The following is a 26,399-nucleotide window of genomic DNA, read 5'->3' as shown; positions in this document are numbered from 1 at the left end:
GATGTGTGGGGTAATGAGAAAATACAAAATCAGAAACCAGCACATCAAGGGGTCTGAAGACTGTTGAAGCATCAAAGAAAGTAGCCTGGAAGAGATTGAAATGGTATACTCATCTGATGCAAAGAGAGAGAGGAAATGTGGTGAGGCGGGTAATGGAGATGGGGCAGCCAGGAAGGAGAAGAGGAAGGCCTAAGACCAGATAGAAAGATGCAGTCGCAAGGAACTTAAACACAGGGGAATTGGAAGAGGAATAGATGACTGACAGGAGGAGGTGGAAAAAGATAATCAGCATTGTGGCGAGCCCAAGTAAAATGGGAGAAGCCAAAAGGAGAAGATAGTAGTCATGCATTAATTAAAGCAAAGACATTAAAGTTGCCTTTTTGTTTTTGTAGACAATTCAGTAATACAAAGAAACAGGCAAGCATGGTTTTCTGAAAAATGCAAACTTGAGAATTCTTCTGCATTGACATATAAAACAGCTTCTATAAATGTTTCATAAATCAATCAAATGATCCCAGAGAACAGTGTATGAGAGATGTGATGTTAATGTAAAGTACAGCTAAAACTGAAGATATTATTGTGTCTGTTACAAAATAACTTGAGGAACTCTCAAATGTTTTTAATGTATATAATTTATTTATATATATATATATATATACATACACACACACACACATACATATACATATATATATATATATATATATATATATAAATAATTTGTTTACGGCAAAGCCAGCATTTATTATGCAATGATATAGAAATGCACTCTGCTGCGATGTGATATGGAAATTATTTCTGGTGTGGCATGGTGTAAAATTGCTTTTTAGATCACAATGTTGGTAAAGAATGTAATCTTCACATCATAACATCACTGCAAAACACTATACATCATAAAAATGAAACACAATCCTGCATAAACCACGTAAATGTATCACTCTGCTGCGTAACTGCTTTTCCAACATCAATCTGATCTGCAGTTTAGCTTCTATCCCTTCCCAAGAAGTCCTTCCCTTTTTAAGTTATTTGAAAAAGAGTGTAAAATTTGAACAAAAAAAGAAAATAGCTTACTTACTCTCTTCCATAGTACTTTGGCCTGTTTTCAACCTATAAACCAAAGAAAATTATTACCAACATGTACATATATCAGTCCTTGAAGAGAAATGGATCTAAAAGATAAATAAGGAAGCTGTACAACCTGCTACCAAAGTGGTCACATTAGCATGTGTTGCTAAATTGAAACTTTAAATACAGTGAAGACGCAAATGTCCTCAGAACATTATATAGACCATGTTTACAACAAAACTACCTCAAAAATAATACTGTACACCTCTTGTAACTTGTGTAACAAATGGCAGTAGCACCTTTCATAATACTTATTTCATTTATTATAGAAGACTGCCCAGCTGTATGTATTTAATTCTGATACAGGATATTGCATATTGTATACCTGGAGCATAAGTCAAGTGCTGGAAAAATGCTGGGACTCTCAATTTCTTTTCAAACTAACTTTAATATTGTACTGCAGTTATGCTCTGCCTTGGGGTCAAATCTTGACTAGACAAATTATGGAGTTACATGGTGAATTTTACATCTCTGCAATGCAGAAAGTGAGTTAGGCCATAGCCTCTAGAATTCCTTTTTTAAGCCTCTTCACTCCTCTTCCTTTAAGATGCTCTTTAAAACTTACCCCTGTGACCAAGCTTTTAGTCATTTGTTCCAATATCTCCTCCTTTGGCTGGGTGACAATTTTTGTTCAGCTCTGGCCCTTTTAAACACCTTGTGACAGTTTACAACATTAAAGGCACTATATAAATGCAAGTTATTGTTTTATGCAATGCGCATTGGGGCTACATAAGGTGACACTTTTATTAAGCAGCTCTGGGTTAAAAATGGTTTGCCAAATTAACTACTGCGTATTCACCTCAAACATCGCTAATACATTTACAGAATAATGAATCCTGTCACCAATCATATTTTTTCCAGACAGCTGGACTCTGTAAATTAGAAGGAAGTTGCATTTATGGAGGAACTTAACATGTTGTCCAGGATGTCCCAAAGTGCTTCATAACAGATAAATTGGTCTAAGTCTTATATGTGTAAATGGATGCAATTCTTGCACAGAAAAACCTCAGAAACAGAAAATAAAATCCTTAACCAGTCATTCTCTGAATTTGTTGAAAGAGGTGATGGTAATAAGTTCAGAAAGAAGAGCAATGGTATGGGAATGGAAAAAGATGTCAAACTGATATCAATGGTGGTACTCGGGATATCACAAACTCTCCAGTTGCCTGGATGAGTGCAGCTCCACTCAAGAAGCTTGACACCAACCAGGGCAAAGCAGCCCACTTGATTGGCAACCCATCCCATCCACCACCTTAAACATTTACTCACTCCACCACCGATGCACAGTGGTAGCAGTGTGTGCCATCTACAAGATGCACTGCAACAACTTACCAAGGCTTCTTTAATGGCACCTTCCAAACCCGTGACCTCTACCACCTAGAAGGATATGGGCAGCAGATACATGGGAATGCACCGCCTACAAGTTCACCTCCAAGCCACACACCATCCTGATTTGGAACTCCTTCAATGTCACTGGGTCAAAATCCTGCAATTCCCTTCCTAACAGCAATAGGGATGTATCTACACCACATGGACTGCAGCAGTTCAAGAAGGCAGCTTACCATCACAAGGGCAAATACAGATGGGCATTAAATGCTAGTCTAGCCAGCGACACCCACACTCCATGAAAAGAAATCCAAAAGAGAAAGGAACCATCATCATAATACTAGAAAGGAGATTTAAATGTGTCAGAAGATACCAGTGTGGTTTGACAGTTGGCATTAGATAAAGGAACTGAGGGCATCCTGGCTAAGTTTGCAGATGATACAAAGATAGGTGGAGGGACGGGTAGTATTGAGAAGGCGGGGAGGCTGCAGAAGGATTTGGACAGGTTAGGAGAATGGGCAAAGAAGTGGCAGATGGAATACAACGTGGGGAAGTGTAAGGTCATGCACTTTGGTAGGAAGAATAGAGGCATAGACTATTTTCTAAATGGGGAGAGAATTCAGAAATCAAGAGTGCAAAGGGACTTGGGAGTCCTAGTCTAGGATTCTCTTAAGGTTAACTTGCAGGTTGAGTCAGTAGTTAGGAAGGCAAATGCAATGTTGGCATTTATTTCGAGAGGACAAGAATATAAAAGCAGGGATGTGCTGCTGAGGCTTTATAAGGCTCTGGACAGACCACATTTAGAGTATTGTGAGCAATTTTGGGCCTCATATCTCAGGAAGGATGTTCTGGCCCTGGAGGAGATCCAGAGGAGGTTCACGAGAATAATCCCAGGAATGAAAGGCTTAACATATGAGGACCGTTTGAGGATTCTGGGTCTATACTCGATGGAGTTTAGAAGGATGAGGGGGGAGCTGATTGAAACTTACAGAATACTGAAAGGCTTGGATAGAGTGGACGTGGGGAAGATGTTTCCATTAGTAGGAGAGACTAGGGCCTGAGGGTACAGCCTCAGAATAAAGGGAAGACCTTTTAGAAAAGAGATGAGGATAAATTTCTTTAGCCAGACGGTGGTGAATCTATGGAATTCATTGCCACAGAAGGCTGTGGAGGCCAGGTGATTGAGTGTATTTAAGACTGAGATAGATAGGTTCTTGATTGGTAAGGGGATCAAAGGTTACGGGGAGAAGGTGGGAGAATGGGGTTGAGAAACTCATCAGCCATGATTGAATGGCGGAGCAGACTCGATTAGGCCGAATGGCTTAATTTCTGCTCCTATGTCTTATGGTCTTATTAGTAAATAACTTCACAAAGGTGGGTGAAAAAACAATTAACTTTTGCATTCAAGGTTATTCAAAATTCAATAAATAAAAGATTACCCGCTGGTTTAATGTGTTTCTATACAGTAGGTTATAGGTGGTCATTCTCTCCTACTAAAATAAAACAATCTTAGCATGTATTTCCCAGTGAGCTACCAATTTTCACTGATAAATCTTGAAATTAGAAATGCAATTATATGTTAGCACAATAATTCTAAAACGTTCTCCGGATTTACTGCATTAGAAAGTCCAAGTGCAATGCTGTGGGAAATCCACCAGATGGCAACTGCCACAGAAATTTCTTTCAAAAGGTTTCATATTGTTAATAGAGTAGGTAACTACAATTATAAAAGCAAATAATGTATATTGAAATGATTATACTTCACACCATTTGAATAACAGTCCTGAAGGATACTTGCTTCTAATCTGATAGATTAACTGAATTGTTTCTTTGTATTTAAGTTTTACTCACAACAACTGGCTTGTATATGGCACCTTTAAAGTAGAAAATATCCCAAAAGCTTTACAGTGGGAACTAGAGAAGGGGATAGAGAGAAGGAAAAATATTGATAGAAAGAATATAGAACATTAATTGCTCGTTCAAGAGTTAGGATAGGTGACCAAAAGCTTGGTTAAATTTAGGCTTTAAAATTGATTAAAATTAGGTCTAGAAAATCACATTTTGGGGGGGGGGAGGCGGTCATTAAACAGAGAATTCCAAAAAATGTCATGTCAATGGTGACTGAAGGTTCTTCTATTAACGATGGGATGATGATGCATGTAAAAGCTTGAGTTGTACACCAAAGAGCATTTATGTTATAATAAAGTAGAAGAGAAGGCAGAGATAGGATAGCTTGAGACTATGGAGGGATTCATAAACAAAAGTAAGGATTTTAAATTTAATGTGGTTAGGGGCCCAAAGTAGCTTAACAAGGAAGGATATGATGGGCGAACGAGACAGAATGCAGGCCACAGAGTTCTGAACGTGTTGGATTTTCTTTTGGAACCCCCAGAAAGAATTTCCATCCTCAGCACTTTGCTGCACGCGAATGAGCTTTGGTAAACTATTGGCAAGCAAAAGTCAAGCCTCTACAAAACAGTGCATTTAGCAAAATTCAGTAGGAATGCTCGTGCAAAAAAAAACTGAATCTTAGAAAAAATTTTCATTGTGAAAGTCAGAGTTTAGAAGCCTATAACAACAACTCGTATTCATATAATATTTATTTAGAAGTGCAATAACCATAAGTTTATTTTATAAAGGTATGGTAGGAATTGAAGGGCAGGGCCAGTGAGAAAAACACAAAACCAGACGTGGGGTCAATTTATATAACTTCGGTACTTCTGATAAAACTCTCGTCTTTGGCAAAGAAAAGTACATGAGATTGGCTACACAAATCTAAATATCTTAAATTCTCAACCTGCCACCAGCAGCCTTGTAAATTTGAGACTATGCAGTCAAACTCCATTAAACTGAATGTCTAGATGACACAGGACCGATGCACAGCACCTTGTTTAAAAATAAAACAAAAGAGCGTTCTCTATGAAAATTTGTTCATATTTTAATTTGCTCTTTTGCAATTTTACACAATTCATATTCAGAATGTTAATGAAATACTCCTGCAGACAGCAGCAATATAATCATACTACTGAAAGGATGCTGATGCAAATCAGCACAATTATCACAGCATTAGAGCTAATGGATAGTTAACAAACTAAAGAAACTAAAGAATAGAAAACAGAAGTGCGATTTAAATTATTAGCACAGCATTGGGTCTACAACTATTTAGTGAAATGCTATTTCATTTCATTTTGGATGAAAAGTGTGCCAGAAAAGCAAGTGTTACATTGCAAGTATCTGTTTTTACCAACATCAAACAAACCACATGATATTCAGGCTAATAAGAATCATACTGGTCTAAAATTGCTCATCGGGAAATTAATTATGAAAGTCTTTCACACTATTATAAACCCATGGTTGGGCAATGAAATGCTTAAATCACTGATACTTATTGTTTTACAGCACCAAATTCACTGCCGCTTTGATTCAGAAGATTATTTCAGTTGGGAACCTGGCAATTTGACAAAATTGCTTTCCATTTCAACATACTGGTGATCACACAACACGCAGGGACTTTCTTGGCCATCAACAGCAAAATCAAAACATTTTGTGCTGAGCAAAGCTCAAAACTGTTTTGTCACTTTACTCCAGTCTAGTTTCCAACTGACCTCTCGAGGACAAATAATTCTCTTCGGACGTGGGGCTTCCTGCTGTAACTGATACACTGTCCAAAAACAGAACAAAGTAATGTTAGCACATTAAATACACCAATGAAGTACAGTATCCAGAACATCACTGGAGCTAAACATCTGAATCCCACATTGCTGATCTAGATGTTTTTATTCCATAATTATGCAGATTTTAATCTTTACAGCACCATGTACGAAGAAATATTATATTGTACATTAATTTTGAACCTTTCTAGACTGAAAGTGACCCACACGCCCACCAACCCCCCCCCACCCCCCCCCCCCCCCCCCCCCCCCCCCCACCCCCAACCTTCAATTTGCAGCCATTTAGAATGCTCAGATTATTGCATTTTCAAATTTATACCAACCTGGGATCACTTATACAAGTGAATCCAGTTCTGTACCCTCTTATGACAAACCGCTGCAACAGGAAATAATGGTACTAAACAACAATAACATATTTATATAGTGGCTTTAACATACTGAAACAATGCAAGGTGCTTCACAGGCACACTTTAAAACAAAGTACAAAACAAACAAACACCAAGCCAGTTAAAGAGATATTAGGTCAGATCACCAAAAGCTTGGTCAAGGAGGTAGGTTTTCAGGATTATCTTAAAGGAGAAAAGCGAGAAAGAGAAACAGAGAGGTGTAGGGAGGGAATTTGAAAGCCTAAGGCCTAAGCAACTGAAAGCATGGCCACCAATGGTGAAACAATTATAATTGGGAATGTACAAGAGACCAGAGTCAGAGGAGTGCAGATATTTTGGAGGGTTGTGGGGTTGGAGGAGATTACAGAGATAGGGAAAAGCTAAACAAAAAACATTGTCATGGTATACAATGGGTATGCATCACTGAGCTAGTGTTATGGAATGAAAGCTTCTGTACTAGTTCAATTTTTCCTGTTTGAATGCCTAAATAGAATGGACATTTTCAAATCAATAGCTCTCAATCCTTTGATCCAAAAACTAGCAACACCTGCATGCTTTATATAAGGTGCTTGCATGCACCTTTCAATTTAAAGAAGCAAAGTATGACATTTGTGTATGAAAAAATTGGAATCTTTGAAATCCGAAATAAATACTGAGAATGCTAGAAATGCACAACAGGCTGGTCAGCATCTGAAAGAAAAAGCTGAATCCACGTTTTTAGCTTGATGCTTAAAATAATCATCAACAAAGGATATCAATATAGAGCTATTTTCAGATGAACAGTATGTTGACTTATTACAATTCCTGTAATTAACCAGCCATGGTGATCCCCAACCACTGATACCCTATATACTAAGCAAAGCCTAGCTATTTTTCACAAACAGTAGGAAGAAGCAAGAAAATACCTAAATAAATAAATATGGACAGACAAATCATCTTCCACACACCCTAGCAGCATTCTTTGCCACTCTAGGAATTTAAGAGGGTAAACGGAATTTAAAAAAAGAAAGAAATTTGCGGCAAGATTTTCCCTACACCTTATCAGCAGTGAAATTATATACATATGCATAAATAGTAATGATAAAATCAGCTCCTAATAATTTTAAAGTTGGCAAATACATATTTTAACTGCAGATATTTTTAAAAATGAAACACTATGGCCAGGATTTTCCACCCCGTTTGAAGCGGACGTGTTTGGTTGCGAGATTGGAGTTTCTTGCAAGAAGGCCCTAGTTGCATTTTCCAACGACGTAAACCCAGGACTTGACTGTCCCCTCCCCTTCAATGACGGGCCATGTTTCCCACCGTCAAATGTCATGGAGTTAATTGTAATAAATTAGCATCTAATTATTGTGGCCACGTGCCAAAATCATCCCCCCGTCAAATTTAAATCCCATATCAGCGTGATTTACAAGTGCCTTTAAAAGGTGTGAACCTGGCGGCTCCAACTTCAAGAACTCAGAGGTGAGTGCACACACCTTTGCACGGCACTCGCAATGATCCCAGGGGCTCTGTGGATTTGTGTGTGGGTGGGTGGGTGGGCGGGGGGCATGGGTGGCACAGGCGAGTCTCTGCAGCAGTTTATTTTTGGCTGCTTTTTGGTGCTGGGGCAAGGAGGACAGTGCAAAGGGGGAAGGAGGAGAACATAACCTCTGGGCAAAGACTTTGGAGAGAGCACAGAGGGGGTTCACAAGAATGATTCCAGGGATAATGAACTGTAGCTATGAGGATAGATTGGAGAGACTGGGACTCTTTTCTTTGGAGAAAAGGTGGCTGAACGGAGACTTGAGAGAGGTATTCAAGATCCTGAGGGGTATGGACAGGGTAAGTAGAGAGAAACTGTTCCCACTCAAGAGAACTAAAGGGCACAGATTCAAAATATTTGGCAAAGGGAGTAAATGTGATGCGAGGAAACATATTTTCACCCAGAGGATAGTCAGAGTCTGGAACAAACTTCCTGAAAGGGTGGTGGAGGCAGGTTTGATCAAGTTATTCAAAAGAGAATTGAAAGAGAGAATGTGCAAGTTTACGGGGATAAGGCAAGGGGCTGGGACTAGGTGGAATACTCTTTCAGAGCCAGTGCAGACTCAATGGGTCGAATGCCCTCCTTCTGCACCATAAAGAAACTGTGATAAGAGCTGCACATCTCCTCCAGTTTGGATGACATCAAAGGGGATAAGAGTGATGAGCTCCTGGATGGCAAGGGTGCAGGCGATAAAGCCACTGCGCTGGCCAAATGAGGCAGACATAGTCATGAAGCCCTCACAGCCACAAGATTCCAGGAGGATGATGACAAGATGCAGTGAGGACACTCCTGAGATCTTTACTTTGCATCTGGGTGGCGCACATATGCTCTATGAAGAGGCTCAAATCATCGCGACAATGCTGAGAAATAGTTGCCACATGGACTTTAAGACAACTTGCTCCTTTGGCAGGCTTTTCCTTCAGCTGTTTCCTTCAGCACCTTCATCTGTCAGGAATGGCGTTGAGATGGATGGGGCAGCCCCGCCCAAAAGGTGCTGAGAGCACACGAGAACATCACAGAACCCAGTGACGCTTGGGTATGAGATTCTTGCAGCAAAAGAAGCCATATGGAGGTGCACGCATCACTAATCTGGAGAATGACTTTGAAGCCGGGTAATCACTGTGCTTAAAAGGTTACACTCTGCACAGTGGGGAGGCTCTGGACTGTGACAGCAGCCTTTGTTTTGTGCATGAAACGAGGTTTCACATCTGATTGACATGAGTATTGCTCAATATAACAAACAGCCATTGACAAGGAAACATTCTTGAGAGTGTATTTACAACGGTCAACATTAAGAACAAGTGAATAACACCCGTGCCCTCGTTGTGAAATCTTTTTGACCTTTCTAACCCTGCTGTTTGGTGCTCTCCCAACATCCACAGCAGAGGTGAAGGTGGCCTGCTAACTGCTACATCCTGTTGTCTGCGATGACCTTGGCGGTGTCCACTGGAGGGCTGAGACCTGGAGGGCCCCGGACTTCTCTCGGGGTCCTGCTGTATGGCAGTGGCACCCTCCTCGGCCTGTGGAGCTGGAGCTACAGCTGCTGGGTTCACAGGGAGAGAGGACTCGGATAGGCTAGACACTCCCGGAGTCACCTGGGGTAATGACCCCAGGGTGTGCACCTGCTGATCCCTATGGTGTGCCCTGGCTGACTCCTTGAGAGGAAGGGGCAGCTGGAGTGAGCTTGAGATGTCCTGCCACCCTCTTGCATTGACACTGATAGATGCCTGCAAGTGTCTCAGTGATGGAGTGCAGTTCCTGCAGCTGTGCAGGACTAATGTCCTGGACCAAGGTCTCCATGGCAGCTAGCATTCTACCTGTGTTGACCTCGGTGCATCGGCATGCCGACGCTATCACCTCAGACTGAAGGCGGACTGGCTCCTCCATCGTGGAGTGTGGTGGAAATCCCTTCCTGATGTTCCCAAACTTGCCTATGCAGCTCCAGCAATTGAGGTATGACCAAGTTCAGGGGCTTCTCATCTGACTCGGGCTCAGCATATTTCTGGTCTTCCAAGTGCCGAAAACCTAGGAAGACCTTGCCGCCTCCTGCTGTGGATCAGACAGTGCAATGTGCTCACTAGATTGTGACGCTGAGGCTACTCTAGATCAAGAGCCACTGAGGTTTGTGTCTCTGCGCTGGTGGAGGGTGCAGGTGAGCGCTGTGATGGGTATCATCAGATTCCTCTTCCAAAGTGTCTTCAGGGCTTGAGTCAAGGCTCTGGCTTGTGGTCTTCCTCGGCTGCTTCTCAGGTGTGCCTGCAAAAGCAAGGAGACTTAATTAGTGCATGCAAGGGACTGCGGAACAGGGGAACTCGCTCACCGCATGGCTGTCAGATGGATGTTGCACTGCTGGATCCTCACTTGGTTGAGCATCACTGACCTCACTGTCAGCACAGGAATAGTCCAGGTCGTCGCCAGCCAGCTAGACGGCTTTTTCTTCAAAGTCTATGAGGACCTTGATATTGGGCATTCCTCCACCAGTCTGCGACTTCTCCCTTTTATTGTGTGTCAGCTTTGTCCTGCATGAGTAGAAATGGAGAGAATGTAAACAGGACACCTGCCAGGCCAGATAAGAAGGATGCAAGGCAAGTGTGGGTGGTGAGTGGTGCCATGGATGGAATGAGGGCATGATCTGTCGAGCAAATAAAGGTGTGTGTGAGAGAGTGAATGGTGATGTCCCTTGAACTGGCAGTGAATGAGATCCCTGTGGACGTGTGATGGGTTTATGAGTGTAAAAATTAAGTGTGATGAAAAAAGTGACTTACCATGGTGGAACGGAAAAGATCATTCATCCTCCTTCAGCACTGGGTGACTGTCCTCTTTTGCAAGACATTGGCACTGACCACCGCTGCCACCAACTCACATGCTGGATTGTCCAGAGTTGGGTAGAGGACTTTGTGGCAGGCCTCCACAGTGTCCAGTAGGCGCTTGAGGGAACCGTCACTAAATTTGGAGGCAGTATGCTTCCTGCCTTTGGCAGCCATGACTTTCCAGCAGCTTTTGATCCCTTAGAGAGTGCTAGCTCTGTGCAGGGGCTCCCTTTAAATATGCTGCCCGGATTACTGAAGGCCTGAGGTCACAGCAGAGTGGGCGAATCAGAGACTGAACTGCCAGCAATCTGACGTGAAACCCGTGCCTCTGCATTTTTGAAACAAAGTGCCACACAATACAGCAAAAAAAGCCACCGCTGTCATTGGCGGATCAAACACTGCTTTTCCCGCCCAACATTGGACTTTGCTGATTTCTGGGACCATTCCACCCTATGTACAAAGTGGGAAAAGGGATAATATGGTGCAGCGTTCAGATTCAACTTTTGTTTTTGTTTACTTTCATGGAGCGAACAGTGATTTTGCCAATTTTAAAGGGCCATCAAGCTTCAGTCAGATCTTATAATCGAATAGAGATTATAAGGCAGCCATTATGACAAGACTTATCTCATTCAGGTTAGACAAAAAAATTGATTAGCTTATGTTTCTTGCAATAATATAAATTCCAACAATTCATTTGATTTTTTTGAGAGAATTGTTGGAGTTTAGGAGTCCTTTTTCACAAAAAAGATGAAAACTATAAAAAATATGATAGTGATTTCTGAAATAAAGGTGAAGTCATTGTCTCTCTTACAACATGGTGATGCTACATCATGCTGTCAGTGTGAATCTTTAGGAGACTGTGCTGCCTGCATTCTAGCTGTTGACTGAGAATTCCATAATGTGCCTTCTCATTCTTCCATTAACTGAATTGTGTGGTGTAGAAAAGGAAGCAAAACAAATTGGAAAAACTCTCTGTGGAGGTCTGCTCTTTATCAGAGAGTAGGGAGCAGTTTATTATCTTGGTCATGTTCCAAGACCAAGAATTCTCATGGGGGTCAGCTGACCCCCATGAGAATTCACAACTGAAAGAAATTGAAGCTAGTAAACTAGTTTAAATATGTATTTGCTTAATTTGACTGAAATTGTTCACAATTCACTAAAATAATGAGCTGTAAATAAATAAAATATTTCCAATGTAATTTTCTCTTTGTTCTATCAATTCATCCATTGTCACCCACCCCATTCTACCGCCATAAGTGCAAATAAACAATTTCATCCCAAATGCCTGCCAGTCCTGCTCTGCATCAACAATACATCGTCTAACCCTCTGATTATTCTGTCCCAGCCTCAGGGAAATATTTTACATTATCTTGAAACACTAGTTGAGATTGGGATCTCATTAACATGAGGACAATTCAGCATGGATATGATGCAGTTTGTCAACAAGACTGAGAACAATAAGCAGTTAAAGGAAATGTTTTGTATCTATTTTAGAAGGCAAATGCAAGATTCTAACGTCATCTGTAACAATAATTATCTGTTATCGAAAAGAGTTGGAACATGACTAAGATAATAAACTGCTCCCTACTCTCTGATAAAGAACAGACCCCCACAGAGAGTTTTCCCAATTTGTTTTGCTTCATTTTTTTTTTACACCACCCAATTCAATTAATGGAAGAATGAGAAGACACATTATGGAATTCTCAGTCAGCAGCCAGAATGCAGGCAGCACAGCCTCCTAAGGATTCACACCGCCAGCATGATGTAGCATCACCATGTTGTAAGAGAGGCAATGACTTCACCTTTATTTCAGAAATCACTATCATATTTTTATAGTTTTCATCTTTTTTGTGAAAAAGGACTCCTAAACTCCAACAATTCTCTCAAAAAAATCAAATGAATTGTTGGAATTATATTATTGCAAGAAACATAAGCTAATTTTTTTTGTCTAACCTGAATCACTTCTGTGGAAGTTAACCCACTTAATTCACAGAAGTAGGTAGGAACCACATGAATGTGGCATTAAACAGATAACCTCCTGCGCTGCAAACAAGGTGGGGTGTTTGGTAGCATGTGGGAAACCCAGAAGTAAGCTCAGAGCATTTGTCAGTGGCTTTTAAACGCAGCCACTGCATTTACATCAGACTTGGAGATCTCCCGGCCAATTGGGTTGAGTAGGTGTGATGATGATCCACTTGAATGGATTTCAACTCCTGTATTTAATGGGGCACTGCAAAGATGACAGTTGCGGCAGGAGATTGTTTTGGAGATGAGCAGCAGGAGTGAAGTGCCATGCTCTTGGATTTAATGTTGAAAACAGTTTCCTAACCTAAGCTTGGCAGAGCAGGAGAGTACAGTGGCACATTCAACTACTTCCTGACGTTTGTATCACATCAACCCCCCCTCACTTTGCCTTCACAAGCCTACTCCAGCACATCACAATGGTAAACTGGTAAGTTTCTGTGTGACTTTCTCATCACATTAAAATTATTTGTTCATACCTCACTCCCACTTTGCCTATTTTTGATTGCTGCCTGTCCAGTGTCCTTCCTACTTGTGATGAATGTTAAAACAAGAATTAATGCTGAACAATGAGGGTCTTTGAAAGGAATGCATGGTTGTTTGCAGGACTGCTTCGTTTTGGGGGAGGGGTGGGTGGAGGGGGCAGTGGAATGGATGTCACATGGGTGCATTCAGGGAACCTAACCACGCAATAATGAGGGCATCCATGCAGCAATGTGCATCACTGCTCTTGCTGCACAGGTTGCTTCCCATTCCTCCTCCTCCTCTGAACAGGTTCTGTGCTCTACAACTCGCTCCTCCTGAAAATCTAAATTTTGCTGTTGCACAATGTTGTGAAGAGTGCAACACACCATGACCATTCTGGAGACCGTAGCTGCTAGGTATTGATCTTGCAGATCTGTTGAGGCAGCTGGTTCAGTGACATGTTTAATTATTGTATGGCTTTCCATGTATTGCTCCTTAGCATCACTGGCTGAGTTCCTTATTTTTATCATCAGCCACATTTTATGTTGATAAACTTGGTCTCCAAGCAACCAGCCAGCAAGTCTACTTCGAGGTGCAAAATGATTCTGGACCGTGGGCTGCTGCAGGACGAAAGCACCATAAGAGCTGACTGGGAATCTTGTGCACACACCTGCATAAACGTCTTTCTGTGGTCGGACACCAACCGCACATAGATGGAGTGGAATCTCTTGCAACAGATAATGATCTTGGTGATTTGACAGTGCTTTAGTTGCCACATGTGTGCAGTCAGTCGTGCTCCCTATCTGTGGAAAGCCAATCAAAGCTACACACCCAAACATTTGCTCATTCTGACTGGCATCCTGAGTGACTAAGTATGCATAATTGTTTGCCCTGACAAACATGGCATCAGTCACCTGTCCTGTAGACTACCAACTACTAGATCCTGTAAATATCTCCAGCAGAGCCTGGAAGGAATCAACGGCAAAGAAGTTGAGGACACTGGAAACGTGTGGCCACCCAGTCCACTTGACAGCATGACTTCTTCCAGTAAGTTGCAAATGTCTACCACCACCTGTCACAAACTCCTGAGATTCCTCATGTACTGTTATTCTGACATGGCCAGGAAGCTCAAGCTCTTGTACACCTTGTGGTTGCAGTATCGCCTCCTGCAGGCTACATTTCTCAGCTTATGCTCTCTGTCTTGTGGAGTGGCAGGTCCACAAGGAGAAAACTGTTGCTGTTTCTGCTATTGGTGGTGCACCTGCTGCTGTTTATCTTAGCCCCTCACCTAAGGTCCAAAATAAATCAGTATATGTGGCAACCATGCTGATGTGATAGTTCACAATTGCAAAATGAAGATCAGATGTACAAACCTCCAAAATAGGGAAAGTAACTTCTCAGCACAAGTACTATGAACCCTTTCACACAATTAGATAATAAAGTAGCTGTAAGATTTCAATATTTATTGGAATATTTGCCTATCATTTCTTCAACCCCCTCAATTACCACTATTTTCTCACCTTGCTTTCACTGGTGAAAACCAAAAGCCCAGGAAACCCAGGCGTCCGCAGTTAAATCCCAAAACTCATGTTAATACCTTAATGGGCTTATAAATATATTGAAACTGATAACCCACCTCTCCCAAGAGGTTTTCTCACACTCAGGCTAACGCATCACAGTTAAATGCGGAAGTCAGTGGGTTGGAGATGGCTTCCCAATGTGCTGTCAATTTCACCATTATGCTTGTGGTAAATTCAGAGGTATGCTGCATCATAATAATATTTAAATGACCAACCTGCCTCCTGTGAGGTGCTTGATTGCCTGCCCTCCCTTCGTCACGCCTTTATTAAAACCAGAAGTGGGTGGGTTGGAGTCAGGTTTCAGATTTTTAACATATTTCATCCCAGCCAATCCATACTCATCTGTTTTTGGAAGTAAGAGTTCCCCCCATGTTCACAGAAAGATGTTTGCGTGTAAAATGGTTAATCAATTACTGTTGTGTCCTAGTAATTGCCACTTCAATTGGACATCACAACAGCTGTTAAGGAATAGCTTGGTTACCACAGATGAACAGCAATGGGTTCCCAGCTCAAAAGAGCAATTTAAGCTAAATTACAAGTTTTGACAGATGTTTAGGTTTTCCAGTGAAGGGAAGCAGGTTGCTTATTTCTCAGTTAAATTGCTGGATGAAATATAATGCAATCGAGGGAAGAATGAAAAATTGGCCAGACAAGTACAGTCTTCACAGCAAGTCCTAATATATGCTTTAAATGCAGCACCAGCAATATTCCACAACAGTCAAAGAGCATAGGATAGAATGTATTTTACTCCAATTCAAAATATGAGTACTTATTCAACCCCATCCAGGAAGATTAAAAAGGTTGTAATTTATTGTAAATGGGGTGATGAAAAGAATTGATTAAAATTAAACACAGTTGGACATTGTTTTTGTGAAAAAAGTTTGCAACATTCTAATAATTGAAGGAATTTCCTGATAGAATAATTCAAACATTAGGCATTCCAGACACCAGCTGTATCAATCATTATGTTTCTCCATATACTGGAAAGGCCTTAAACTGTCACAGGATCAGTTTTTGTCTAAACCTCAATTTTTTTTCCTTTTGAAGTTTTTCACTCATTAAAGTGTTTAACAATGAATCATGTTTCATTTTAGGCACCTGTCATCAGCAATGAATATTGCTAGCTCTGGTACAGAATTTGTATGTGCAAAGTAAAGCTCCTTTAGTGGGGGCATTTCGGTCTTCGAGCTCAACCCCACAACAATGTGTATGTAGAGGAGGACAGCTGATATGCCTTGCAAGGAATCATTCCAAATTCAGGACACCACATTTTGATCAAGACACCACATTTTGGGAAGAAGGTCAAGACCTTAGAAAGGGTGCAGAGAATATCTACTAGAAGGTAATAAGAATGCCTGGAATGAGCGGGTTGACTTATGAGGATAGGCTGGGCAGGTTGGGCTTGTTTCCTCTTGAGATTAGAAGAGTGAGGGGTGATTTGATTGAAGAATATAAGATCCTGAATGGTCTTGACAAGGTGGACATGGAAAGGGAGTTGCCTATTGTGAGTGAGTCCAGAACTAGGAGGCACTGTTTCAAAGTTAGGGGTCGCCTTTATAGAGCAAAGGTGAGATGAATTTTTTTCTCTCAGAGGGTTTGGAACTCTCTGCCTCAAAAGGCAGTGGAAGCGGGGTCATTGAATATTTTTAAGGCAGAGGTAGATAGATTCTTGTTAGGCAAGGGAATCAAAAGTTGTCGGGGGTAAATGGGAATGTGGGGTCGACTTCCGCTCCTATTTAATGTTTGTATGTAAATTTTTAGTTATGTGAGGAGACTAGAGAAATTGGGGTTATTCTCCTTTGGGAAAAATGTGTATCTGTGTTCCTATCAACATGCAGTACATCGCGTTATGTGGTATTTTCTAGACTTGACAATTCCAATGTTCTCATGGTCAAGCTCTCAAATTCAATCCTCAGTGAGTCTGAGCTCATCTAAAACTCTGCTGCCCTAATCCTAACTCGCTGCAAGGCATATTCCCCCATCATCCCCATCCCCCACCCAGCTCACTAACCTACACTGTCTTGCGGTCCATGCAGCAACATCTCAACTTTAAAATTCTCCTTCTCATTTTGAAATCCCTCCATACCTCACCCTTTCCTATCTGAACTCAGGAGTGTGAACACTGAGTGCTCCTAAACTAGGAATGAGAGCCCAGGTAGTTCTCTGAAAGCAACAGTGCTAAGCACCACGAGCTTTGCAGCCTGCCTGATAATGACTGGATCAAATTACACATTGCAGAGACTCAATTACCCAGCAGCAGACAGGATTAAATTACACATCACAATTAAACTGTTGGGTGTGATCTCCGAGGGGAGAAATCAGAAATATGAGCAACCCACTTGTGTTGCAAACAAGCGCTGCTGCTCTTCTTCGAAATAGTGTCATGGGATCTTTTACATTTGCCTGACAGAGCAAGTGGGGCATACGTTTAAATTTTCATCTGAAAGATGGCACCTCTGACAGTGCAACACTTCCTCACTACTGCACCAGCAAGTCAGCCTTGATTTTTGTGCTCAGGTCTCTGGAGTGGGACTTGAAACCATAAACTCTAACTTGGAGCAAGAATCCAACTAAATGGGCATGGCTAACACTGTCACAAAAATTTTATAAAGTAGACTGAATTTTAATAGAAACTGTATTGTCTTCAGTCCAACATTGTGTGGAAATCAAACCAGTTGGCCTCATCTCAGTAGTATTTTTCAGTAAGCCTTCCTGAAGGCAGAGATAATGCTTGAAAGAGAAAGTGCAAGGTTACAGTATCGCCTGTATTTCATTGTCATAGTCCCTAGGTCACTATTGCATAACTAAAGAGTGCGCTATAAGGTAAACAGCCGATTATAAGTTATTGGAGCACTGAATGATTTGAACCCAGGAAAATATCTAGCTTGGAACCAAAATTTCCAATTAGCGCCAAATTAGGAATAGTTTTGAACTGCATGTTCATCTCCTGAATTGAGCGTTCCCAAAATCCTTTCACATGGAACCCTTACAGCCAGCAAACAGAGACTTTCATCCTATCTCGGCTGGAGATGAACCAGAGCCAATAGATAAAAGGGAAGTATCCACTTCACCTGGTTTCCTAAGCCATGGATCTGCCATTTTACAAGTGATTAATAACCACTGAATTTCAACCCTAATTATAAAAACAATTTGCATTTACATAGTAAATTTCATGCAAAAAATGTCCCAAAGCAATTTACTGTAGAATTGGAGTTCACTCTGCAGGAAGTGGAGAGAATTTGCAGATGAATAACAGGATAGGAATTGGATTGCTGCAATGGAGCACAATAAGTGGCAGAGGGCTTTGTCATAAATAATGGAGTGTGTCAGGACTGTCAATGGTACACATTGGATCATGAAGCTGGAGGAAACTACAGAGGCAAGGTGAAACAAAGCTATGGAAGTATCTGAGATTGAGGATTTTGTGAAAAATGATGTTTGGGGTTTGAACGGAGGGTGGGTGCTAGCAGGAAACCAGATTTCAGATCTTAACAATTCAGTCTGGAGCCTCCAAGGGCAGTGGCAGCCACCACGTGAGGTGGTTTCCAAGGGAGTTCAAGTGACAAATTGTTTTTGGTGACAAATGGTAACAACCACAACATTGGTTGCCATTGGCCACCAATTTTTTCTTGCGTAGATGAGCTCAGCTCTTTCACTGGTTTTCACATTGTTCCCCTGTACAAATAGGAGAAGTTCCACTGGCGAGTAATTGAAGTCTTCATTGTGATTTTTGAAAAACTGTGCATGTGATCTTGTATTAGGACAGACATCATTTAGACAAATTAACAAGCAGGTGTTGAAATGTATTGATCCACCCCTCTCACCAGCAAATGTTGTCATGAGGCCAAATAGACCAGTAATATGAGAGAATAGGGATGAAAAAGGATTAATTAAATAAAATTAAAGGCAGTTGCTAATTTTAATTGCTTCAATGCTATTTCCAGAGCTCCGAAAATTCCCCATAATATAAATGGAATGAATTCAGAGCAGCAGCAGCCTTCTATTATGCAGTTGTGCAGTATAAATGGGGCATTACATTACTAAAACACCATTTTAGACAAATTAATGCTCTCTTTTATTGTCAAGTACATCTGTTAATTTGTCCTTAAGGACCTAATTAAAATAAAATTAAAGCCTACATTGCTAATTTGACATTAAAATGGAGGGGAAAATAATCACATTGCTGATGCAATTTAACATCGAATGCATTATTATAACTTACTTTTGTATAGAAACATATATATCATTATGTATTTCACAGTCAGATTTTAACTTACAATAGGATTTCCATATTGGTGGTTGATACTCTTCGGCATCTAGAAAAGAAAATAGAAATTTACCTGTTAAAAAGATTAGACCATATTTTCTTCAATATTCTATGATTCTTTCATATGTACAAACTGTGCATTTTATGTAATTGTGTGATTTACATATATTTCATGTACACACCAACACAAAGAGTTAGACTCTCAGTAAAATCATCAAAATATATGAATATACACAGGTATCCTAAATGAATTAATATTTTTCTTCTAGATTTATCTATTTCATAGTATAATCAAAATGATTCTAAGAATACAATCAAAATTACAGGTAATTAAATCATATTTGTAAATAATACACATCTAAGTTATAATATAATAAGAAATAATAAGTCTCTTAACAACATACATTGCTTGCATACTTTGGATTGAGATAATACTTTTCAAAATGGGGTTTAAGCATCATTTTAAGTCGAACCTCTATTTGACAAGCTTGTTCTATTTCAAACTTAAACCATTAATTCCTTAATCTTGCACACAAACACAACCATAAATTGACACTTAGCAGGGTTTTAAATTTGCTTCAAGTGGTATCCATTTTCTGGCTAAAACTAACAAATTATAATTAAGGTTTGTGCAGTCCTTTGGGAGAACAACAAGTATCTCCTTGTACTGGAACCTAAAGCATATTGTATTTGTACAGTTTCTGTTCAGAAAATATCGTTTTTGGTATGTTAGTTTTATCTCTTGTTACTAGTTTTCCTTATTTGTACTCTATTAATTGTTGTGAAAGAGCCACAGAATTTGTATGCGAAGTCTGCTGAATCTGTCATTCAAATGCTACAAGTTTAGCATTATTATAAAGCCAAAACCACATTGCAACAATACAATTTGGAGCAAAACTTGGATATGAAGGTCCAAACTGATTCCATAAAAAGCAAAGTGACACTCTCTTCTTCAGAGTGTTATAACTCCACTTCATTGAGATCGGGCCCTGACACCATGTTCAGAGCCCTTTACATTATAGTTGCAATGCTTTTGCAGTGAGTACATCCTTTCACTTCAGAACACATTGAAGTCAGGTAACTGTGAACATTAATGTCGAAACTCAGGAGCATTCAAATTAAAGCTCTTATAGCTCTAACTTACCTTTATTCTACTTCCAGTGCACATGATTTATTTTTACAAATTATTATACATCTTACTTCTGTATACACTTTTCTCCATTATGAATTCTTATGTCCATACTGCCTCCTACATTGCTGTAAGTTTTGCCATTTAATTATAAATAATTACAGAAAAAGGACAACCTATATGGCCTAAAAATAGGGATGGAATTATGTTGGTGCACCCTGCTACATGTATTCCCCATCCTCTAACCTGGCCTCATCTGAAGACTCCTAAAATGAACAGCATTTCAAATCATTGCCTTATTAATTCAATATACATTTTTAAAAATAATAATCCAACCTGCTGATTTATATTTTAAATATCTCTTATTTCATAATGTATCTTAATAAACAGAAGAGAATGCATTTTTTTCTAGTTGCACAAGTCTATCTACAGAGATTAAAATAGGTTCAATTTTTTAAAAATTCTCCCATTTTATTTGCCAACTTTTCATCATATTTGAACTAACCAGAGCTACCACACCCACAAAATTTAAATCTTGTATGTTCCCATTTAAATTAGAAACTTGCTTTATCCTTTTGACTGACAGCATGTGCAAAGAAATTTCTGCCCACCCTCAGCCAAGCAGTTGTATATCGCATTTAGTTGACTGTGGTGCTGAAAATTCATACAAATATTAAAGCTGCCAAAGATCATGAAAAGTGTTAAGGCAACCCTAAAACAATTAAAAAACTGACATTTATTTGTGCTCTTCTAGCATCAGTTTTGTCTTCACTTCTTTTCCATTCTCTGGTGTCCAATTTTAAACTTTTCAAAATCTTATTTTTTCAATTTCTCTCCGCTAGTTCATCTGCCTTTTCTAACTTCCAACCCCTTAAAAAAAAATGTTAAATCACTGACTTTTCCATCTTATTATTCTGCTCTATCCCTCCACTTTGAAGTTGGGAGAAAGATGCTGTTGAAAAAATAAACAAGTGCTGGAAAAATGGCCTCCAAGGCTGATTTTTTTCGGCCTATCAAGGAACACAGACTCAGCAGACTAATTTGATAGTAGTTCAATGACATTTGAAACAACTAATTGGTCATGAAGGTTCCCAACAATTGAATGTATGTCCTCTAGCCCAGGGGGCCCTAGATGAATTAGTTCATCGACAGCATTCAGAATGTTAATAGGCTTGGGCAGAAGTCCATTGGATCCATTTAAAAAGGTCAATTCAGCTTTATCAACTGAATAGCTGAATAATATTTCGACTGTAAGAGGGAAGGAAATGTGCAATACATTGGCACACAGGCATATTTGATGTTTCTATTCTCAATTTTGATTCACTTAAGGTTGGAACTAATTCAGATTACTATGGTAAACCTTTGGCAACTGAAGTGGAAAGAAAGCTGAATAAGGGAAATAGCTCTCTGGGAAATTTGTATAAATATCTGTTCTAGCCTTGAATTAGAATTCCTCAAAGTGCTTGACGAAGGTAGAAAGTTGACCGAAGCTCCTGGGTGTGGCAAAAAATAAACCAAGAATTTCAGCTACTCTTTCACTACAATAATAAAAGAGATAGGAGCAGGAGTAGACCATACAGTCTGTCGAGCCTGCTCAGCCATTCAATACAATTGTGACTGATCTTGGGCTTCAACTCTATTTTCTCATCCATTCCCCATATCCCTAACTCCGAGACACCAAAAGTCTTCTATTCCAGCCTTAAATATATAATATTATATAACATATATCCAAAGATTCACAACACTGAATGGGGAGAGCATCAGCATAGACCATAAATTTGGAGACAAATGCCATATTACGGAGATCACATTGAAATAAAAATAGTCATCTATTTTCAATGATTTTTCAGCAAGGGTGTTGCAAATGGATTAAGTACACAATTCATAGATTTTTCTATGCTTTAAAAAGTGGCTATTTTGTTCTGGGCAACTCGGTTTCGACAAAAGCAATTTATCAGAACACACGCCACCTAAAAATTTGGCCACAAAATTTGTTTTCTGGAAGTATGGTAAACATTTTCACCAAATATGGAAACAATATTTACCTTTACGGATAAACAGTCAATAGTTAGTCACTTCTTGATGACTACAAACAATATCAGTATAATTGTAACATCAGGACAGGATCTAATAGATGATCCAAATTATATACAACGAAGGATTTGAACCATATTACAAGACAATCCAATAGCCCGCTCAGCCAAAATCAGAGTAACAACGCTCTTGACATAATTGCTTGTTATCCAGAAATTGAGGTCTTTGCTGTGATCAATGGCAATATTCCAGTTAGCCAAAGGAATACAACCAATAAGGAGAACAGCTCTGCACAGTACTAGGTCACTCTCAGACCAGGAGGACCAATTAACTCAAACCTTCCCAATTGAAGTTACTTGTCAAACTATAAAATTTGAAATTAAGCACAGTACAAATATTTCCCTCTCTTGATTTCATCAAGCTATTAAACATCAGCAGAATTTAAAATATAGAGTTTGCTTGCTGGTGTGTGAATACCTCCTGTACTCAAACTTGCGATATACAAAAACAAAAAATGCAAAAATCAACTTGATGTTAGAATAACCTGAACTTCTACAAGACAAAAGATAACTGTCCATTTCAATGTGCTACCAAGCACTTTACTTTTGTTTATAGGTTTCCACACAAAGTAGCTTCTACTTGCTTTGCAATCAAAATATATTTGAAGTTACCCTTCAATACCGGGCCTTAATGTGTATTCCCTGTAAGCCTGGCGAATGCAAGCTATTTAAACCCAATGTAACATGATAGTTACTTCCCATAGATAGATATTTAACAAAAGGTACATTTAAGATTCAAATTGTGCTCAACTTTTCGTAAATCAACCTGAGTAGATCCCTCATCTATTTCTACAATACATTTCACAAGATACTTACAGATGAGGATTGACATTTGGCCCATCCAAAATAACCTAATGCTCTCTCAATTGTTGCACATAATTGGTTCTGAAAAGATTACGGGTATTCACCTTCAAAATTCTGCCCAGAAGTCAAATCAAAGTGTTGATCATTCAGTGTGAGGAATCGTCTCCTGATATCAATACTGAAGTTAATTTCTATGCATTTAATCTGTGCTCCCTTGTCAAACTCCTACTTTTGATAATAAATCATATTATGGATTATCTTTTTATATGCCATAATTATTATCTTATAAACCTCTATAAGAATACCTCCCAGCCATCTTCTTTTCTAGCTGAAAAGTGCAAGTTACTCAAGTCATTCCCTAGCGTTTCAGCTGCGGCTCAGTTGGTAGCACTCTCACTTCGAAGTCAAAAGGTTGTGGGTTGAACTCCCACACAAGACAGCTGAGCACCAGAATGTAGGCTGACACTTCAGTGCAGCCCTGATGGAGGACTGTACTTTTGAAGGTGCCATCTTTCAGGTGAGACATTAAACCAAGACTCTGTCTGTTCTCCCTGGGTAGGCACAAAAGGTTTCATGGCACTATTCCAAAGGAGAGAGCAGAGAGATTAAAAATGGATTAAATGGTCATTAACACATTGCTGTTTGTTGAGGCCTCATGTTTATTGACTGTCATGTTTCCTACATTACAGAAGTGACTACAATTCAAAAGTACTTAATTGGCTGTAAAACGCTTGGGACATCCTGAGATTGTGAAAGGTTCTATAAAAATGCAAGTTTTTCTCTTTTTTACAACTTTAACACATGACATGAGGAATCAACTTCAGGGTTCTTTTGTGCACAATTTGAACGTCATGAATGTCAATTATTTCTGGGTTGACCAGAAATGGACAAGTATTCAAGGTGCATTCTGACCAAAGAAATCCACAATGTGAATACAACTTCCATTGAGTAATATTCACTGTTTTAGCTTTATAGTTTAACTATATGTTGGCTTTCTTGATTTTTGCTCTGCATTGTTTAGATATGCTGAGCATTCAGGGATCCTAGTAAAATTGAAGACAATGGGAATCAGAGGGAAAACTCTCCATTTACTGAGAAGTAACAAGCACAAAGGAAGATGGTTGCGATTGTTGGAAGACAACTGTCTCAGTCCCAAGACATTGCTGCAGGAGTTTGTTAGGGAAGTTTCCTAGATCCAGCCATCTTCGGCTTCTTCATTAATGACCTTCCCTTCATAAGGTCAGAAGGGAGGGTTTTTTGCTGGTGATTGCATGCTGTTCACTACCGTTCGCAACTCCTCAGATACTGAAGCAGTCTGTGGTCTCACGCAGCAAAACCTAGACAAAATTCAAGCTTGGGCTAACATGTGGCAAGTAACACTCATGTCACACAAGAGCTAAGGAATGACCATCACAACAAGAGAGAACTCTAACCACCTCCCTCTACATTCAACGGCACTGCCTCACCAAACTCCCCAGCATCAACACCTTAGGAACTTAACTGAACCGGCCACATAAATATTATGCCTACCAGAGGAGGTCAGGAGCTGGGTATTCTGTGGTAAGTAATGTACCTCCTGACTCCCTTAAGATTTCCTACCATTGACAAGGAATGTGTCAAGAGTGTGATGGAATGTTCTCTCCTTCCCTGAATAAGTGCAGTTAGACATCACCCTGGACAGAATAGTTTGTATGATTGGCAACCCATTCACCATCCTAAACATTCACTTCCTCCAGAACCAGTATACAGTGGGAGCAGTATATCACAAGGTGCACTGCAGCAACTCGCCAAGGTTTTTTTGACAGCACCTCCCATACCTGTAACTTCTGCCACTTAGAAGAATAAGGGTAACAGGAGCATGGGAACATGACCACCTCCAAGTTTCCATCCAATTCACACACACAATCCTGATTTTGAAATACATTGTCATTCCTTCATCATCACTGCATCAAAATCCTGGAATTTCCTCCTTAACATCACTATGGTGCATCTTCACTGGACAGACTGCAGTGGGTCTAGAAGATGGCTCACCACCGCCTTCTGAAGGGCAATTGGCAATAAATGCTGCCCTTGTCAGCATGCATACCCTGCCTCTTTCTTGTGTTTCAGCACCACTTACAGAGTAGGGGTCTTGACCGGTTTTCCTTCTACTGTGCAGCATTTCACTCTTGTCTGTACCATGTTCAATTTGCTATTGACTGCTCACACAAAATATTTTGTTTTGCTCATTTTGCAATTTCTGGGCTATCTCCCTTATTTGCTCCAGAGGCCACAATATTTACAGGGAAATGGGTAGAGAGCAGGAGAACATGGTTGCAGCAGGAGGGAGGGGACCTGGAAATTCCAGAAACAGAGTTGAGACTGAAAATTCCCATACAGAGATCCTGTCAGCTATGACTCAGTCGGGAGCACGCTCACCTGAGTCACAAGGTTCCAAGTTCAAACCTTCCCATCGGGCTTGAACAGCAAAATCAAGGTTGAATCTCCAGTGCAGTACTGAGGGAGTGCTGCACTGTTGGAGGTGCTGTCGTTTGAGTGAGATGTTAAACCGAGGCCCCGTCTGCCCCCTCAGATGGATAGGTAGGGGAATGAAGAAAACAATGCTGAAATATGCAGCCAAATTTTCAAACAGCCGCAGGGAATGGAGGTAGCTGGGCCTGCAATTTCCCAGCATCAACCAATCAACCAGTGTGTTGTTTTGCTGGCATGTTCCTGTCAGTTAAAAATGGATAGTTTTGGGGTGGGGGGGTGGCGGCTACCTGCCCACTAGCCAATTAAGGCCCATAAATGGCCTATTCAGGGCACAGTGCAGCTACTGACTGGACTTAACCAATCCACAGTCAGAATCCCAGCTGAGGCGCAATCTTGGCTAATGAATGGGGGCGGCCTCCCAGTGGCAGGCCAGGGGGCCAGCACTTCATTTGACATTTTTAACAATCCCCCTCGACCCCATCCTGTGACTGCGAGATGGCCATAGCTATTGCCTCAGGATGCCCTTTGGAAGGGCTCCCTCTTGGCTGTAGCATTATAACAGCAGTTTAAGTCTAACTTTTGTTACAAATTCTTCAGAGGGCGTCTCCATCTTTGAAACGCCCTCTCTCTCCTATCTATATCGGCAACCCAGACCTCCTATTTTGGCTTCCAGCCTCAAGAACCCACTTGCCGTCCTTAAGTGGACAGCAAGCACGTACCCTGG

The 26,399-nt window shown here is 40.4% G+C and overlaps 1 protein-coding gene across 1 annotated transcript in view; it reads right to left on the bottom strand.

Moving 5' to 3' along the window:
- chn2 (chimerin 2) overlaps positions 1-26,399 on the bottom strand; it is a 383,216-nt gene that overhangs the window by 177,451 nt on the left and 179,366 nt on the right. Inside the window, exons 2-4 of the mRNA XM_041184893.1 lie at positions 19,188-19,226; positions 6,057-6,112; positions 1,076-1,107 (exon numbers count right to left, since the gene is read on the bottom strand). Of these exons, the coding sequence (XP_041040827.1) occupies positions 1,076-1,107; positions 6,057-6,112; positions 19,188-19,226 (127 nt within the window). The remainder of the gene's footprint in view (positions 1-1,075; positions 1,108-6,056; positions 6,113-19,187; positions 19,227-26,399) is intronic.

This window comes from Carcharodon carcharias, chromosome 3, assembly GCF_017639515.1.
Source record: "Carcharodon carcharias isolate sCarCar2 chromosome 3, sCarCar2.pri, whole genome shotgun sequence".
Taxonomy (NCBI): Eukaryota; Metazoa; Chordata; class Chondrichthyes; order Lamniformes; family Lamnidae; genus Carcharodon; species Carcharodon carcharias.
The sequence above is the reverse complement of the archived record's forward strand: the minus strand, read 5'-3'. Positions and strand labels throughout refer to the sequence as shown.